The 16,535-nt window shown below is 45.8% G+C and overlaps 1 protein-coding gene across 7 annotated transcripts in view; it reads right to left on the reverse strand.

Annotated features, from left to right (window-relative positions):
- The window catches only part of FGFR2 (fibroblast growth factor receptor 2), a 99,119-nt gene that overhangs the window by 18,008 nt on the left and 64,576 nt on the right, over positions 1 to 16,535 (reverse strand). For 3 of the 7 annotated variants that reach the window (XM_086922947.1, XM_086922945.1, XM_086922949.1), the window contains 3 exons: positions 8,853 to 9,043; positions 5,520 to 5,664; positions 1,427 to 1,620 (listed from right to left, as the gene is read on the reverse strand). In XM_086922947.1, coding sequence (XP_086779073.1) covers positions 1,427 to 1,620; positions 5,520 to 5,664; positions 8,853 to 9,043 — 530 coding nt within the window. Of the gene's footprint in view, positions 1 to 1,419; positions 1,621 to 5,519; positions 5,665 to 7,464; positions 7,616 to 8,852; positions 9,044 to 16,535 lie in introns of all 7 variants that reach the window. The other 4 variants (XM_086922943.1, XM_086922944.1, XM_086922942.1 and 1 more) reach the window with 3 other exon arrangements.

Genomic DNA, 16,535 nt, shown 5'->3' on the forward strand with positions numbered 1-16,535 from the left:
TGTGTTCATGGTGTAGATGTGCTGGTATGCTGGCTTTAAAGTAGTAGAGTTCTCAACGCAGACGAGCCTTAGAGGCCTCTCTTCCTCTCCAATAGTCTCGAGTAGGCCTGGGCATGAAATTCCACTCTGCTTGCGGAGTTTGCAGAGTTTTTCCCTCTCTGCACAGCATGTGAAGTTCCGAAAAAACTGAGGCTTTTCCTCACTCGTGCTCACCACCATTAAGTTGGCGAGCACGAGCGAGGAAAATCTTACTCCAGACCACCTCCCGGCGAGATTTCTCAATGTGGGTGGTCGCGGATGGCCCCCTTCGCTCGGGTCGAGTAACCTTCAGTTCACGTTGAGAAAACTGCTGCTCAAGTAGACCATCTACTTGACAAACAGAAATAAGCAGTGCCCTCTTGTGCAGCACATGGTGTTGTTCGTACTGATTTTCCAGCGCGGGGCAAACACCCAGTGCTAAACATCTGCATGAATAGCACGACCTAACGCACTGCACAGCTTGCGGAACTCCATATACTGTTGCTGAGTTTTTTGGTCACTTCGTTGAATTCCACTAACTAGTTTCTAGACGGACGTGGTTTGTATTTGTGGAGGAAGGAGCCCTAGTACAGTGTTGTTTCATGTTCCAAAGCAGGGATGCAGCATTATGATTCAAAGACTCCATTCATTCGCCAAAAAATGGCTGCTGTACCGGTAAACGTCGTTTACAACGCAGTGTTTACACCGCACAACCTTTACCGCGCTGACTTGCGCTGGATGGCGCTGTTGGTTAAGGAATATTGTAATTTTATATTCCAACACCTTCCCTACTGTTACGTGGACTGGTGTTGGAATATAAATCCATATAATATTCCTCAATCCGCGCCCTCCAACGTAAGTTATAATGACTTGCGTTGTAATAACCGCGTTGTAAAGTACTGCGATCTAAAATATCGCGTTGTACTGACATACATCCGCTGTACCACTGCAACTACTTGGACACAAGGATTCTACTTCACAGCAGAAGTGGACAGAATAGCCCACAGGATTCTGGGTCATTTGAACAGTGATGCCTACTGCACCACAGCAGAGGACCAGACATGATGGTAGAGTGGTAGAGGGCACCCAGGGACATTACTGTGAAGCTTTCTGCGCCAGATCAGCGGATTGGACATGGCGACAGATGACCTCTTAGTTCAGTAATGCAGCGAGGATTTCTGTATCACAACAGGACATTTGACAGGTAATACACACATTTGTAAACCCAAGCACTTCTCTTTTACTCTAACATCTTCCTAATTCTATATTCACTGCAACCCCCAGGCTTCGAGGCACAATACATCCCAGAAGGGGTGCGCCCTTCGAGTAATCTTCCTGCAGAGATGAGAATGAAAGGCTGGCTGTTAGTAAGTAAGGGGTTTTGAACCCTCTATCTACTTTCTGTTACCTGTCTGCGCAGCGGGAGGCGCTTGCTCAGCTTGTGCACAGCGGGTTGACTGCTGAAGTCAGACTTCTTGCCTCTGCCCTTCATATGGCACACCATGATGGTGCCAACCATGCAGGCGATCAGGAAGCCTCCCACACAGTAGATGGCGATTTCCGTATACTCCGAGGATGATGAATCCACTTGCCGTTCTTCGTCTGCAGAGCAGGCATGAGGGATGAAGGGAGAGAGTCAGGGGTGCAGGTCATGCTGGTGTGTCGGAGAACATGAGAGCAGGATAGAGGCAAGGCAGACAGTTATGAGATGCAAACATACGCTAAGCACATGCCAGTTCATTCACACGCCAATCATATACAATGCAAATATGGTCGCTGCACCAGAAGCAATCTACTACCTTGGGAATCTCACATCTTACTTGAAGATAGTCTCACATTGTTTCTCATTCAACTAGTTTATCCAACCGCAAATTCACCTTTCATACCCAGGCAATATCAACATTTATCTCAAATCTTATCCCAAGACACATTCACACTTTATCTTTGGGCAGTTTCCCAGCTATTTTAGGGGATATTTCAGGACTCACAGTTTATCTACGGGCAATTTCACGTATTGTCTCAGGGCAGCATCACATCTTACATCAAGTAAGCCAACATTTTATCAGGGCATTTAATCTCAAGCTATTCTCACTTTTTTCGGTAGAATCTGAGTTATCTCAAAAGACTCTCACAATTTACCTTGCAGCAATGTCATCATTTATCTTGCTGCAATAGAACGTCTTATCTCAGAGCAATCATAGATCTTGTCTCGAGGCAATGGCACATCTGATCTAAGGGCAATTATGAATCTTATCTCACGGCAATGACACACCTGATCTCACAGCAATCATTCTTCTTATCTTGAGGCAATGGCATGACTAATCTTAGCAGGGCTCGAAAAATCCCCAAAATGGTACTAGTCCTGCAGGACTAGTACCTTGAAAAATCTCCTCGACCTAACTGCAACCTACTTGACCTCCGTCTCCGAAAGTGGAGCAAATGTGACAAGATAAGATTAAAAGGCATCTTTATTGCTCATTAACTTTGTGAGCAAAAAAAATGCCTTTATATCTTGTTATCTTGTCACATTTGCTCCGTTTTCACAGACAGGGGACAAAAGTTAGTTTGTTTTTCTAGAAAGGGCGGGTAGGACCTAAAAACAGCTCGCCTTCGTTAAATTTAGCTCGCAAATGCGAGCGGTCGAGTGGATTTTTCGAGCCCTGCTCAGGGCAATCATGCAACTTATCTCGGGGCAATGGCACATCTGATCTCTGGGCAATCATGGATCTTGTCTCGAGGCAATGGCACATCTGATCTCAGGGCAATCAAGCTTCTTATCTCAAGGCAATGACACACCTGATCTCAGGGCAATCATGCTTCTTATCGTGAGCAATGGCATGACTGATCTCAGGGCAATCATGCATCTTATCTCGGGGCAATGGCATCTCTGGGCAATCATGGAGCTTATCTCGAGGCAATGGCACATCTGATCTCTGGGCAATCATTGATCTTATCTCGTGGCAATGGCACATTTGATCTCAGGGCAATCATGCATCGTGTCTCCAAGCAATCGCATATCTTTTATGGTTGCCATCACATGTAATATCTCAGAAAAACTTTACATCTAACTTCATGGGACCATCACAGTTTAATTAAGTTTACCAAAAAATGGGACCATCGCTGTTTAATTTATGGCAGTTTTGCAGCCCATCTTCCAGAAGTCTCTCGTGTTATCTCTAGCCAAACTCACATCTTATTTCAGGCCACGCTCAAAGCTTAATCCGGGAGTTTTAAGGTGCAATCTCAAACTACATCTATGGTATTCTTATCTTATCTCTGGCATTCTCGAATTTTATCTGCACATTATTACATATCATATCCCAGTAGCATCACATTTCCTTTCCGGGCAATTTCACATCGCGCCAGAGACAATCTCACATTTTATTATTATTTCCAGCAGGCACATAATCCACCTCTGTACGCTCCAGTACACACAACGCTGCCAGTTAACAGAAGAAAGATGCGAAACATCTAGGACAGCAGCAAGGTAGAAATGTGAGCCATGACAGAGAGGCAAGAGACAGATACTGACATAGAACAGTCACAGAGACAGGATAAAGAGCCGCGATGATAAGACAGACAGCACGGAGATTTGCAGAAAAAAAGCAGAGAGGGCAACATCAGAATGACAAAGAGCAACAGCAGCAGAGGATACTTGAGAAAAAATATGGAGAGATTGGCAAGATTCTGAGGCGAGGGCAAGATGCACCAATCCACAGTGAAAATACATTAAAAAAAACAGAGCCAGTCGCAGCTATGTAGTAACCAGCTGCACAGACTAGACACAAAGAACAACACAGGAATTTGAGACTAGACTTGGATATCTTCAGAGGGAAGATTGTACTAGACACAGAAACAAATGGAGACTAAACATAAGACTTGACAAGAGACCAATATAACACACAGACCCAAATGGAGACAAGAAACAGATGGACACAGGGAAAAAAATAAAAATACTAATATACTAATGATAAAAAGATATGTATCGACATAGGTGAGATACTGAGGCAACACTCAGTTACAAAAACAGAGACAGTACATAGAGATCCACATAAAAAAGAAAAGATGCGTACCAAAAAAAGACAGGGATTCAGGCAGGTATCAATAGTCCCCATGAAGTAACATCCACCCTCCACAAACACTGAATATCATGCAACAGGAGACAATGCACTGTTTTATAGATAGGCAGAAAACACCAAGGTCTGGCATGGCATCCCAATGGCATGCTGTTTACGGCCCAAGAGCCCAGCATAGGATGCCATGGTCATGTTATAAATGGCTTTCCCTCATTGATCAAGTACTAAAATGCATCGAAGACCCATGACAAGAACCAAAAGAAATGCCGCAGACCAGCCGTCAAGCAAACCGGTCTTCAGGGAAACCTCAGTGAGTTAGAAGTCATGTTATAGCCTGTTCTGAATCTGGTAGTTTTACCCCAACAGCATGTTGCAGTGCATGTCTACGTGAAGAAGAGATGCCAGATATAGGGCGTGCCAACCTCTGGGAATGGGTGGCAGGCTCGAAGGGCTTATTCATAGTTGGGCATGATAAAGAACCGCCTTCTCTTCTTAATGGTGTGGGTACATGTTCTACCCTTCAAGAGAAGGGCTCTGCCTCTTAAGGGTGCAGCACACCACACAGATCTCTGGTGTTGCAGTGGAAACTCATACCTTTGCCTTCGCTAATGGTTTTGTGCAGTGTTGTGTCCGTTCCTATATTTTTGTCTGCTGTAATAGCTTTGTTCAGTGTTGCATCCACCCCCCTATGTTTGCACGTGGATCCGGTTGGCGGTCATGCTGGCCTGCTTTGGCTCTTGGGTCTTCGATGTGCTGCTTCTGCATCTCTCCGAAATCATCAAATTGAGATTTTCAGGGTTCCGTTTCTATAGTTGATCAGCAGGGCACAAGCTGTGAGGGCAGCACGGACATAGGATGCATGGTCAGAGGCACACACAGATTATGCTGCGTGATGCTGCCCAGATGATTGCCTGATGAAAAGGGGCTGCAGAATGTATCATTAGAGGGGGCACTGATACCATGCTTAGTTGGATCACAAATGTTATGGTTCTAGAGGGCATGGATTGCATGGTGATGAACGGCCCATATGGTCCGCCAGAGAGCACACAGTGACTGGAGCATGGGTTTTCAAGTGAGAAAGCGCACCTGCACCCTTGCAGCCCTCAGAAAGGGAATGGGTTATTTTGCTAGGGGACTGCATGGCCAGATTGATTTCATGCACCAGCAAGGGTGAAGGTTGTCTGGTGAAGGGTCAAGCTTGATCTTGAGCTTTGAACATTAAAAGTGAATTAGGAATCTCAATAACAGAATACCGCCTGCTGGCACTGCACTCGGAAGGACCAGTGATTACTGGAAGGATGCAGAAGCAGCATTGATTGTGATGGAGTGAACAGAGGAAGAGGAAGGGATTGGGAGTTAAGGGAGGCAATTGGAGGGTGTGAGGGGTAGAGGGTACTTGGGCTGAGAGAGACACAACATAAATACCTGGAAGAACGGTCAACCATGCAGTGTGATAGGAGATCCCGATAGAATTACCCGCCAAGCACGTATACTCCCCAGCATCCTCAAAAGAGACATTGCGCACATAGAGGACTTCGATCTCTTTGTCCGTGGTATTAACACCGGCCGCCTGGAAGGAAACAGGAGCGAGAAAAAAGAAAGTAGGCACCACAGTGGCAGAGGTTATGGACGGAGAACCACGAGCTCCACAAGGAAACGCCAGCTTACATCTAGACTGCTTGCAGGTTGTTTTTATGTCGCTTTTATGGGGTATTGAATGTGTATAATGCCAATTCAATGATGTGGATTGCTATGCTTTGAAACGTCTTTTCAATCCATTATGGGATGGTACCTCTGAAATTTAAATGAGCTGGGATGGGGCAGTGTCAGTCAAATATTACGTATAGATTGACATGATTGACTCAGCTCCAGCCCAACCGGCCTTTCAGATGCCCAGTATGTCAGGGAAGTCAGGTGATGTTGCTCTAGAGGCCCATCAGCTTCTGAGTAAGCCAGCGTTAGTACTCGGGTTCTTTGGCGTCCATAAATCCTTCCACCAAAAGACAGATTTCACCCAACAGGCTCCCTACTCACCACCCAAGAACAAGGTAAGGAGAATCTTAGCCCCATCACCAGCATGGAACATACCACCTCAATATACATGCAATCACAAGACGGAGATCATGGAAAACACCTCACGCTGCGCGTTCTATACCGGTCCACAGGAGAATATCAAGGACAGAAGATGGTAGACAAATATTCAAAGAAGTGACAGTAGATAGAAACTAGAGGGAATCAATGAGTAAAAACAGAATGAATCAGGGAACAGCCTCCAAGGGTTGGAAGACTGAAACTAGGAGTTCAGGGAAGCATTCTTAGGGTGAGAGAATCATCATCTGTGGCGGGGATAACAGCAGAGAGAATGGCACTGCTCGCTGAATTGTCATTGGACATGGTACAAAACGTAGTTGTATTTTTATGTGTTTTTTTTTTTTACCATTGAAGTAGTTTGAGTTATATAACAAAATGAAAAAAGTCATTATAAGTTTAAAATTGTATTTATCCCTTCTAGAAAAAAGTTTTTGTTAAAACACTGAACAATGCATTTGTGGCTTTAAAAATTGAGATGGTTTGCCTATCAAACATAGCTTAATAAAATGTATAATCATCAAATATTAGGACTCTTAGTTAAAACATTACACTGGATATTTAATCGCCTTTAAAATATTGGAGTTGTAAATTATAGTTATTCACAATTTTTAAACCATGGAATTGTTAAGTAGAGAGTTACCGGGTATTTTTTTTAAGTTGGGATTTAATATAATTGATTAATTTAATAAACGTTGGCATTGTTGATTAGAAATAAAGTAATAGTGACTCGAAATAATTTAGGGTCTCTAACTTACAGTAAAGCAAAACATTTTTTTGCAAATAGTGGATCTGGTTACTTATGGAATTAAATAAAAGTAATCACTGGTTGAAGAGCCACTCAAAACTAAAACCAACTGATTTTAAAAGCCATCTTCAAGAGAATAGTAATTCTAGCTGCCTTTAGGCCAGTCTACTGCTGCCATCTAGGTGTCCCATGGCTTTATTAGAGGGAGGTGTATGAAAAAGGTGCCTGAAAACATCTCAAATCTGCTGATGTTAGTGGAGAGGAGAGATAGAGCAAAGAGAGAGCTTAGGCAAAAAGAAGTTAAGGAGAGAGAGTAAGAGAGAGAGGTGGAGTACGGCAGAAGCACATCTGGCGTGGGCAGTGTTTTTCCATGGCGGCTGGCCACCCAGACCAACAGCAGTACCAAGAGGAGACCAGAATACCCTATTGACACCAGATGAGGCATAGGAATTGAAACTCTGCTACCAAGATGAGCCTTCAAACCACCGCAGCCTGCGGTGGGCGTGCCTGTGGACCACCGCACAGTGGCATTACCTTTCTCTGATGCAGGCAGCACCGTGAGCCAGGCAGACTGGTTGGCGTCCCCAATATAATTGGAGACTTTGCATGTGTACTGGCCCTCGTCCGCCTCAGTCACGTTATGCAGGGTCAAAACTTCGGCATTGGAGCTATTAATTCCAGAGCGCTAGAAACAGAGCAACACAGGACATGGTCACGGCAACCTGGTGGCAGCACATGTATCAACGGCCCCGTCACCAGATCACCAGCGCATGCGCAGGACATGCGGTGCCAGCAGGCGCCGCGTACTAGGGAAGGGACGAAGGATGATGAGTCCGATGCTGCATGAGAGCGACTGCTGCTGAAGAGAATGGCATACCTATTCGACAGGAGAACCACTGCTCTACCATGGTATATTGTCTCACAGATCATTGTGGTATTAAATAAACATAGGTCCAAAGCTCTCTGCGCATGCCACTGTCTCAGATGAATATAGTTAGAACTTTGATCCAGCCATTTCCAATGTTAAAGCCAGCTGGAGACCCATGTTTTAGCCCCATCACTTCTCACTCGCTCGCTTCTCCATTTTCTCTTAGCTTCAGCTTCTCTGTCAAGTTTTAGCTTTAAAGGTTACTTACGACTCACTTAGGGATTGCTGTCAGGGTTGAAGGTTTTGGATGTTACATTACATTTGTGACATTCCGGCAATGAATATAAAAAATCTATACCACTCTCTTGTCTTAGTGTCTCTGCCAATCAACAGTCGACTTGCAACCACTTTTAGAGATTGGCTCCAATAAACTTTAACTTTTCAAATTGAAAAGAAGTCTCAATTACTGTTCCTTTGCTGTGTTAAAGTGGGCCCCTTATTTACACGTGACCACTATACCACAAGATGTGATGCTTTCCACTCTGTCCACTACTCAGAGGAAATGATATATTCTTTTGGGCACTATTTTCCCTCTTTGTGAAAGATTACTTCAGCCAGATTGGCCAAGAGACATGTCCTAGGGGTTGCTGTGCCTTAAATGAACTTTAAATGAAGACTGAATTTAAACCTCACAATAGACTCCCATGTAAATGCCAGCTTCAGATATTTTTTATTCGTCCACAGGCCACTTTAGTGGGCCTTATTTTAAATAAACATGGGTTAATAAACTACTGACAAGATTCCTATTTTAGATGAACACTGGTCTATAAGTGACTCATAAAGTCCCTGTTTAGAAAAATATTGGACCATGGACTAATCTGGATGTCACTGTTCTGAACAATCATTTGTCAATTGAATTGGGACATATGTCGAGGATGCCTGAAGTGTTGCATTGGGAGGAAAGTGGTCAAACTGGACTTGCATAGTTCTGCGCTTAAATCTTCTAAGCGTTCAACGTTACTTTCTTTGTATCAGCACCAATACACGCTCTTACCTTCAGCACTTTCAGGTAGGGATGCCCGTCAGGTCCAATTTTACTGCCATTCAGCTCAATATGTCTAATCCATTGGATATGTGGCTGCGCGTCACTGTAAACTTTGCAGACAAACTCTGCATCACCCCCAACTTTTGTAGATGTGTTTGCCGGAAGCCCAGCTTGGAGTATTGGCCGGTGGGGTGACCGCTCTAGAAAGTGTGGAGGGATGGAGAGAATCAACTTTGGCACTTTATGTAGGTCACAATACAAACCAAACTGTTTCTTTGACATAAGATGTTATTAATCACGAACCTAATAGTACTTATTTTATCAACCGTAGAAGAATGAAAGACTATGCCAGTTCAACCTTGATTCGAACTTGTGTTGTGCAGGAGACACACAGATCAGTCCAGCCCATTGAACTTGGTTTTGAAATTTAAAAAAAAGAAGTCCTATTGCAGCCCAGCTTTCCATTGCCCTGGCACTTCATTTATCCATCAACGTACAGGAAACAAATGCCCTTAAGCAATCATAAACTTAAGGGTCGTAACTAGACCAATATCAAAAAGGTTCATGCTTACTAATGGTTTAACATCTGAAATTTTACCCAATCGAAAGATTTTTCCATCTACATTCATTTTTTTATTTGCAAGCGTTGTCCTTACAAAAGCATTGTGAACTGCTGTAAATCTTTATATTCAAAAGTGACTTTCCAGGGGGACAGGAAGTGAGGTTCAGAGATGTATCACAGAAGCAAATGTGAAAAGTACGCAGTTGCTTTCTTGTATTTTAACACCAACAACACAGTCATACATTAGTGATACTTTTCACTTTGCATCGTTGATGTGGAATGCATCTGCATCTAAGCTTCCTGTGACATCACTTCCAGTGACTGAGAGCAGTTCACAAAACGGAGAACAGCCCAATAAAGAAAAAAGTTACAAAAACGTAAAAAGCCATCCCGATAGCTTGAGAAATAAAAACATTGACGGTAAAGCACAACCTATTTGCTTTTTGTAAAAGCCGTATGCACTTTTAAACGCTCTAACTCCACTGCAAGTAGAACAGGTAGCCTGGATTGCTTTGACTTCACTTTTTCGCTGTTTGAATATCTGAGCAGTGCAAATCTTGCATGCTGGATTTAATGATATACAAAAACAAGGTAAATATAGTAAAATAACCATTCTTGTCCAAAAGTGGGAACTGAAACTCTCGGACAACCATCACTTTTTCAACTTCAACTTTTGAAATTTCTTTTAATAAGGAACAGAAATCGAACTAATATACACACACGTACAAAGACCGTACTGTGTGATGAAGGAACCTTGTAAAAATACAATGTCCCATGAAACCCGCTTCCTGCATATAATCGGTGCTTTTTAATAAATAACATTCAAACTCACAAAAACCTGGTTCTACTACAGGATAAACAGAAGAAGGCTCAACTATAAGCCAATTGGATTTCTCACATGACCGTGTCTCTGAAAGATGGCTAGGGTGGGAGAAGACCCAGTCACGTGTCACGTCGTTTTGGACTAGCCCCATTGCTTGTAGGATGCACCCCAATTCTTTTATATGCCCGTAAGCCTGCAGGCCAAAGGCTCTATGTTCTAATTCAAACTCAAGAGGTCCCAACGGCACCTGAGCTCTCCCTGGGAAGGCCCTGGCCTCATGACTAGTGATTTGATAAGGACTGGCTCCATTATATTGAAGTGGTTTCTCTTTCCACAGGCCTCGATTCCAATAAGGTGCCTAGGAGATAGGTTCTCTCCACTAGCGCCTTGTGCCTTGACACACTCTCTGCAGGCCCCTGTACTACAATCGGCTTTTACTGCGCATGTACAGTGTAATGACTGGCCTTTGCTAGACAGGCCCCATTTACACTTTCCCTCTGGCCAGTCCCTTTGCAGCTCTGGTGCCACAACAACTGAAGTCTTGCTGCCACAGTTTGCATTCTCTCCGCTTGTTCAGTGCCAGCATGCATTGTGCACTCGGGAGGCGCCAGTGTCTTGATGCTCCCTTTCCCACAGGCCCCTGTGCTGCGTGTTGCTTTCTGTGCTGCGTCTGGATGCCACTGCTCATTCTCTCAGTGCTAGTAGAGTGCTAAGGCGACACTTTCTCTACACAGGCCCCAGTATCACAGTGTGCACCCATGACATACTTTCTTTCCTTCAGCACACGGCTTTCATTTTCTGAAGACCATGTTACCGCGGCATGCGTTTTCTGCCACAGGGCCTGGTGTCATGGCCCATGTTTTCTCTGCACGTATGGTGCCACGCAGTGCTATCTCTCCGCCAGCCCCATTCTTTCTCTACGATTAGTGTGACATGAGGCTCTCACATGTCCAGGTACAACAGGCTCTTTCTCTCTGTAGACATGTGCCAAAATGTGCTTTCGCTGCAGAGGTTCAGTGCATGACGTGACTTCTTTGCACAGGGTGTGGTATCAAGGTACAATGTTTCTGTTCATGGAGTCATTCCAAACATGTTCTTTGAAGGTCCTGGTGCTGGTGCCAAAAGCCATTCTCTCCGTGCACATCACAGTGTCATGATATGCGTTACCTTCCCAAGCCCCGGGGCCAAAACAAAGTCTTTCTCTAGCACTAGGCAGACCTGATTCCAAGACGTGATTTCTCTGCTCGTGCCATTGGGGCCACGGCATACAACATCTGTGCAAAACCAGCTGTTACAACACGGTGTGCACTATGCAGGCCCCATGGCTGTGGCATAATAGGTTTATTAAGTCTAAGCAGATGATTCTCTGCAAATGGCTCAGTGCCACACAATGCTTTCTCTGTGCAGTTGCTGGTGCCACAGAACTGGTATACATTCTTCAAGGTTGTACATATATCACAGCTAGGGTGGCCAACTTTCCACTGCAACTTTGCGGGATACTTTTAGTGCTTGAAGGCACTTTGCGTATGCAGAGACATCAGAAAACATTTATTGGGGTTTTGGGGAGCTAAGAAGAGTGTAGCACATTTTTGGGGTTTCATTCTATAGCCCGCCTCTAAATCAGGCCATCTTAAAAGATATAGCTCAGCCAGACATTACGTTTATTGAATGCAATTAATATTTAATATTGTATCTGAGTTCCTAACAATTTACCTCCCTATGGAGTAACAGCCTACTACCACAAAACCAAATAAAAAAGGTCTTGCAATTTACTCCTGGCATTTTGTATTATATAAAAATATTGGGGGGGGGGGGCTAGAAACCTGATCAGTACAGGTAATGGGAGCTATAAAGAAGAGCATTGACAATATCACTAATAAGGTAGGTTGGTCATTGGAGAGGGCATAAAACAGAAGTCAATATGCTCCAATGGGTACCTTTTAACTTTGGAACTAGAACACTAGACATCTGATCTGAACTGGACCACTTCACCTACATTTGCTGGAAATAAACACTGCACTCTAAAGCTGGGCAGGACCCGCAACACAGTGACATTGCCTGGGAAGGGTAATCTGTTGGCCCTGTCATCAGAATCAGTTGTGGTCTAGTTGGATACTGTGGAGCCAGGAGACATGGTGACTCGCAACAGGATTTTGTGTCCATAGGCCCTATATTCGCCATCAACTTTCTTTATGCAGATCGAGGCATCACTATGCGCTTTCAGGTACAGCAAAATGTCCCATCTGCACAAGCCCGGGATCAATGACAGCCTTATTTACACACGCATGGTGCTACAATGTGCAGTATGTGCATAAGTAACAGTGCTGCAACATGATTTCTCTGAGCAGGCCGCAATGCTTCTCCATTATTTCTCTTCAGAAACCTTATGCGACAACACACTTTCTGTGCACAGCGTCCTGTGTCAGGAAGGAGGCACCCTGCCTAAATCCCTGTGTAGATCGTGCTCTTCCAGCGGAGGCAACGCGGCCTTGCCGTGCTCTCTTTTTCCCGCAGACGGGATGCGCGACTCGGTGCTGCTTTCCCGCAATCTCGCCGCCCCAACATGGCGCAGAGGCTCAGAGGGGAGCGTGGTGCGCGAGCCGCTCCGACCCGGGAACAATGAGCCCTTTCACTGCGCTTGGCAGCCCGGGACTCTGCAGGGACTCCAGGCCCCGGCATAGGCTGGCACCGGCTCTCCAAACAGACAGCCTGTTTAACTTGTGGTCGCAAAAGAACTCCTCGGCGCTGCACTCATTAAATTATTCCATTGCGGTGCGTGTTATTTCTAAACGCTGACATCACTATGCATTCGCGTTTTAAACTTTTTATTTTAAAAAAAACAACAATTTTTTTATGGTTAATGTAAACATCTTCCCTCAAATTCGTTTCAGAAGCGAGGCAGACACCTAGAGAAGGGTGTTTATTCGGCCCCTACGGATTGCAGAGGCCGCCTTTGAAGTGGGCTGTTTTTCCCTTGCGGTTCCTGACCCTACAAAGGTGCCTCTGACGGCCAGAAATTTCCACAGGGCACTGCCGCGATCCGGCTGAACGTCAAGCTGCTTTTTTTCTCACCTGCGCGTCTAAGGGGCGCGTGCCTCGGGTGGAAGGTTCCAGTGTTTTCCTATTACCCTTTTAACCACTTACAGGTGCTGCAAGACCGAAGGCAGAGCTAGAGGGTGAGGTACAAGCGACTTCCACACCAAAACCAAAAGAATGGACCAGACACAGGGTCAGACTGGCCTCTAGGGCAAGCAGGCAGTGCCCGATGGTCTGGTCTGATTGATCAGTGGGAGGGACGTTTTTTTTTAGAAGTTTGAGGGCCTGTTTTATGGCCTGGAGGGGCCGTATTTTTATTCATGATTTCCCTGACATTGGCTGCCGCAAGATCAAATCAATGCAGTCTCACGTACATTGCAAAACACGCATTTATACAGCAAGTATTTAGAAGTTCAAAACTGTCCCACATTGCCAATGTGGGCCATTTGTTTTACATAGCTGGTTCACTATTTTATTTTGGTGGCAGGGCCTATTTTTTGTCCCAGTCAGACCCTGACCAGACTGCACCACCTCCAGCAGAGCTCACCTGTGTGGGTAATATGGACCTGCGGTGTGTTTCTTTGTGTAGGCTGCAGGGCACCAGGTAGGGAGCTTTAAGATCGTATCCAGCCATTACGCTGTTCGGGAGACCAGGTCTCGACTGCTCGTCCTTCATGTGCATGTTAAGGGCTCCAAGGCCCTCTCGTGTATCACGGTGCATCTCTCTAGCTCAGGATACACAGAAGGGGCTTTACCAAAAGCCATGATTGGACTCTAGTCACGTTTCATTCTAGAATTGGCCCTGCTGTTTTCCAGGGAGGCACCTCAGTGGATAGTTTAATAATTTAGGGCCTTGTGAAGTAACAGTCCAGCTCAGGTGAGGGCTAGGTTCTTTACATGTTGAAGGGGCAAATGGACAGGACGACGTTGAGCCCACATGGATCTCATAGGCAGGTGGCTTAATTGGCATGATGAAAACAATCCACATAGCGGTCAATGCTTTCTGAAGTGAGCCCAGAAGCCCATGCCTGAGCTTTTTGTCTCCAAGGGTTGACTTATAATCCCCGGGTCCTCCTGAGAATAGAAGCTATATAGAGTCCTGTGATCGAGGACTCAACTGCATCTATACTGAGCTAGATCCACACGTGCACAGCAGCATTTCTAGAAGTGATTTTTGAAGGGGTGGCGGTGACACACTGTGTCACAGATAAAGCTGGTGTGGCCACTTGAAAAAAGCCAGCATATATATGTATTTCTGACTATATATATATATATATATATATATATATATATATATATATATATATATATATATATATATATATATATATATATATAGATATATATATATATTGGTTTAAATTTAACCATCTATGGATATCTACGCTGTCTTTGTGGTCGTTTGATAGGAACCCAAATGATATATATATCTGTCTCTTTCTTCCTGTCTCTCTTTTTTAAAGGCAAGAGGCTGGCAAAACAATTGGGTTTTCCTACGTCTGTGTTAGACAAGACCTTTACTTATAGAGGTTTTCAGCCACACGTCATCCATTCGTCTGTGGCTCTGCCATTCACATTTTTCTTCTATTGCAGGCAGGGGTGGCTCCTCCTTTGCGCGGAGGAGCATCGCCCCACCTCAAATTCCCTGCCCCTGAGATGAAAAATAAAGTGGTAATTTAGCACCATTTTATTTTCCAGCCCCCATCAGGACAGGGCGGGCTGCTGCCTACTGACAGCAGCGGAGAAGAGGGTTTAAAGATTGCATGTCTTTTTGGCCGGCCGTCTTGCGATGGCCAGAAACATGTGCACTTTAAACCTTTCAACCCACCTGTTTTAACACAGCTGGGTTGAGAGACAGTGTAGGCCTCCAGGGCACTGTGGATGGCTGCTGAGGCTGCTCCCACCAATGCTGGTGCTGCTCCTGCATGTGTGCAGCGCCAGGATTGGGCAAGGGAGTTCCGGCATCCGGTTCCAGTTTAAGAAGAGGCCCGGAGCGAGGATTTTGCATTAGGTAAGTTTGATTTTTTTTTTAAATAATTTCCTGCACGTGCACACCCCCCCATAGATGCCAGCTTTCAGTGTGCATGTCGGGTTGGCCGGCTGTCTTGCTACTGCCAGCCTGACATTCGCACTGTAGGCCCAGCAAACCCCGGATTGCGAAACAGCTGGGGCATTGCTGGCACAGGCCCCCAGACTCAAAATGAGCGCTGGGTTAGCCTGCTCCCACCAATCCTGGAGCTGCTCTCATGCCAAAAACAGCACGAAAGAAGCCCTAGGACTGGTTGGATTTGCGATCCACTGAGCAGGAAGGAAAACCTTCCATTATGTGCGGTCTTGGAGGTGGAGAAGCAAGCGCCTTCCAATTTTCTTCCCCTTTGATGGCACTTCAATTCCAAGGGCTGAGGCAGAGCGCACCTATCGGGATATACCAGGTCCTTGCTTCCTCTTTCCACGGGAAGAATAATTAGACAAAATAACAGATCCGTGCTGTTTGCAACTCCCTCCCCGTTTTTATTTGCACCGAACCTACACTGCCAGTTTCACCCCCGCCTGCTCCCACAATCTCCCATTTCCGCACCCCAAGACCTCCCCCAACCCCCGGCTTCTGGATTTACCCCAGTCCGGTCATATTCCACCCTCACCCTAGTTTGCTCTCTTGTGCCCATTACCTGGGTCTATTCTGACCTGGGCGAGGGCGCGCGCCCTGCCAGGTGAGCGCGCGAGTGCACTATCAGGCCTGTCAGTCAGCTCCTGTGGAGGGGAAAGAGCGAGTTCTCCTGAAGCAACACCCCGCCCTGGCTGGGGAGGCAGTCTCGTCTTGCCCCAGACCTTAATAAATCAAACCCACTCTTATTAATGCCACTAGTGGCTGGCAGGGACAGCCAGAGGGAGGGCCAGTGTGTTGAGGCGAGACGGTAGGGCCCAGACACAAAAGCACCTCACTCGCCCAGAAGTGCGCGGGACCGGCTTGTGGAAAAAAAGCGCGAGAATTGCATCTGAAAGCTGAGGTAACCACACGTGAGAGTGACTCAGTGCCCCGCCCACCCCCACCAGACCGAGCCGCGCGCTCGGTGGCGCCGGGCGCGGCCCCTGCGCACTTCTGACCTCTGCAGGGCATGCCCTCGGTGCAGCCCGTGAGAGTATTGTGTTTGGGAGGGAGGCGCTGTAGGTGTGTTCCAACCGAACAAAGAACACCCGGCTCCCGCCACATACAGGTGTTGTCGCTGCAAGCGGCGGCCATTCCAGCACATTCTCTCAGAGTGCAAAAGGC

The sequence above is a fragment of the Lissotriton vulgaris genome, chromosome 5, assembly GCF_964263255.1.
Source record: "Lissotriton vulgaris chromosome 5, aLisVul1.2, whole genome shotgun sequence".
Taxonomy (NCBI): domain Eukaryota; kingdom Metazoa; phylum Chordata; class Amphibia; order Caudata; family Salamandridae; genus Lissotriton; species Lissotriton vulgaris.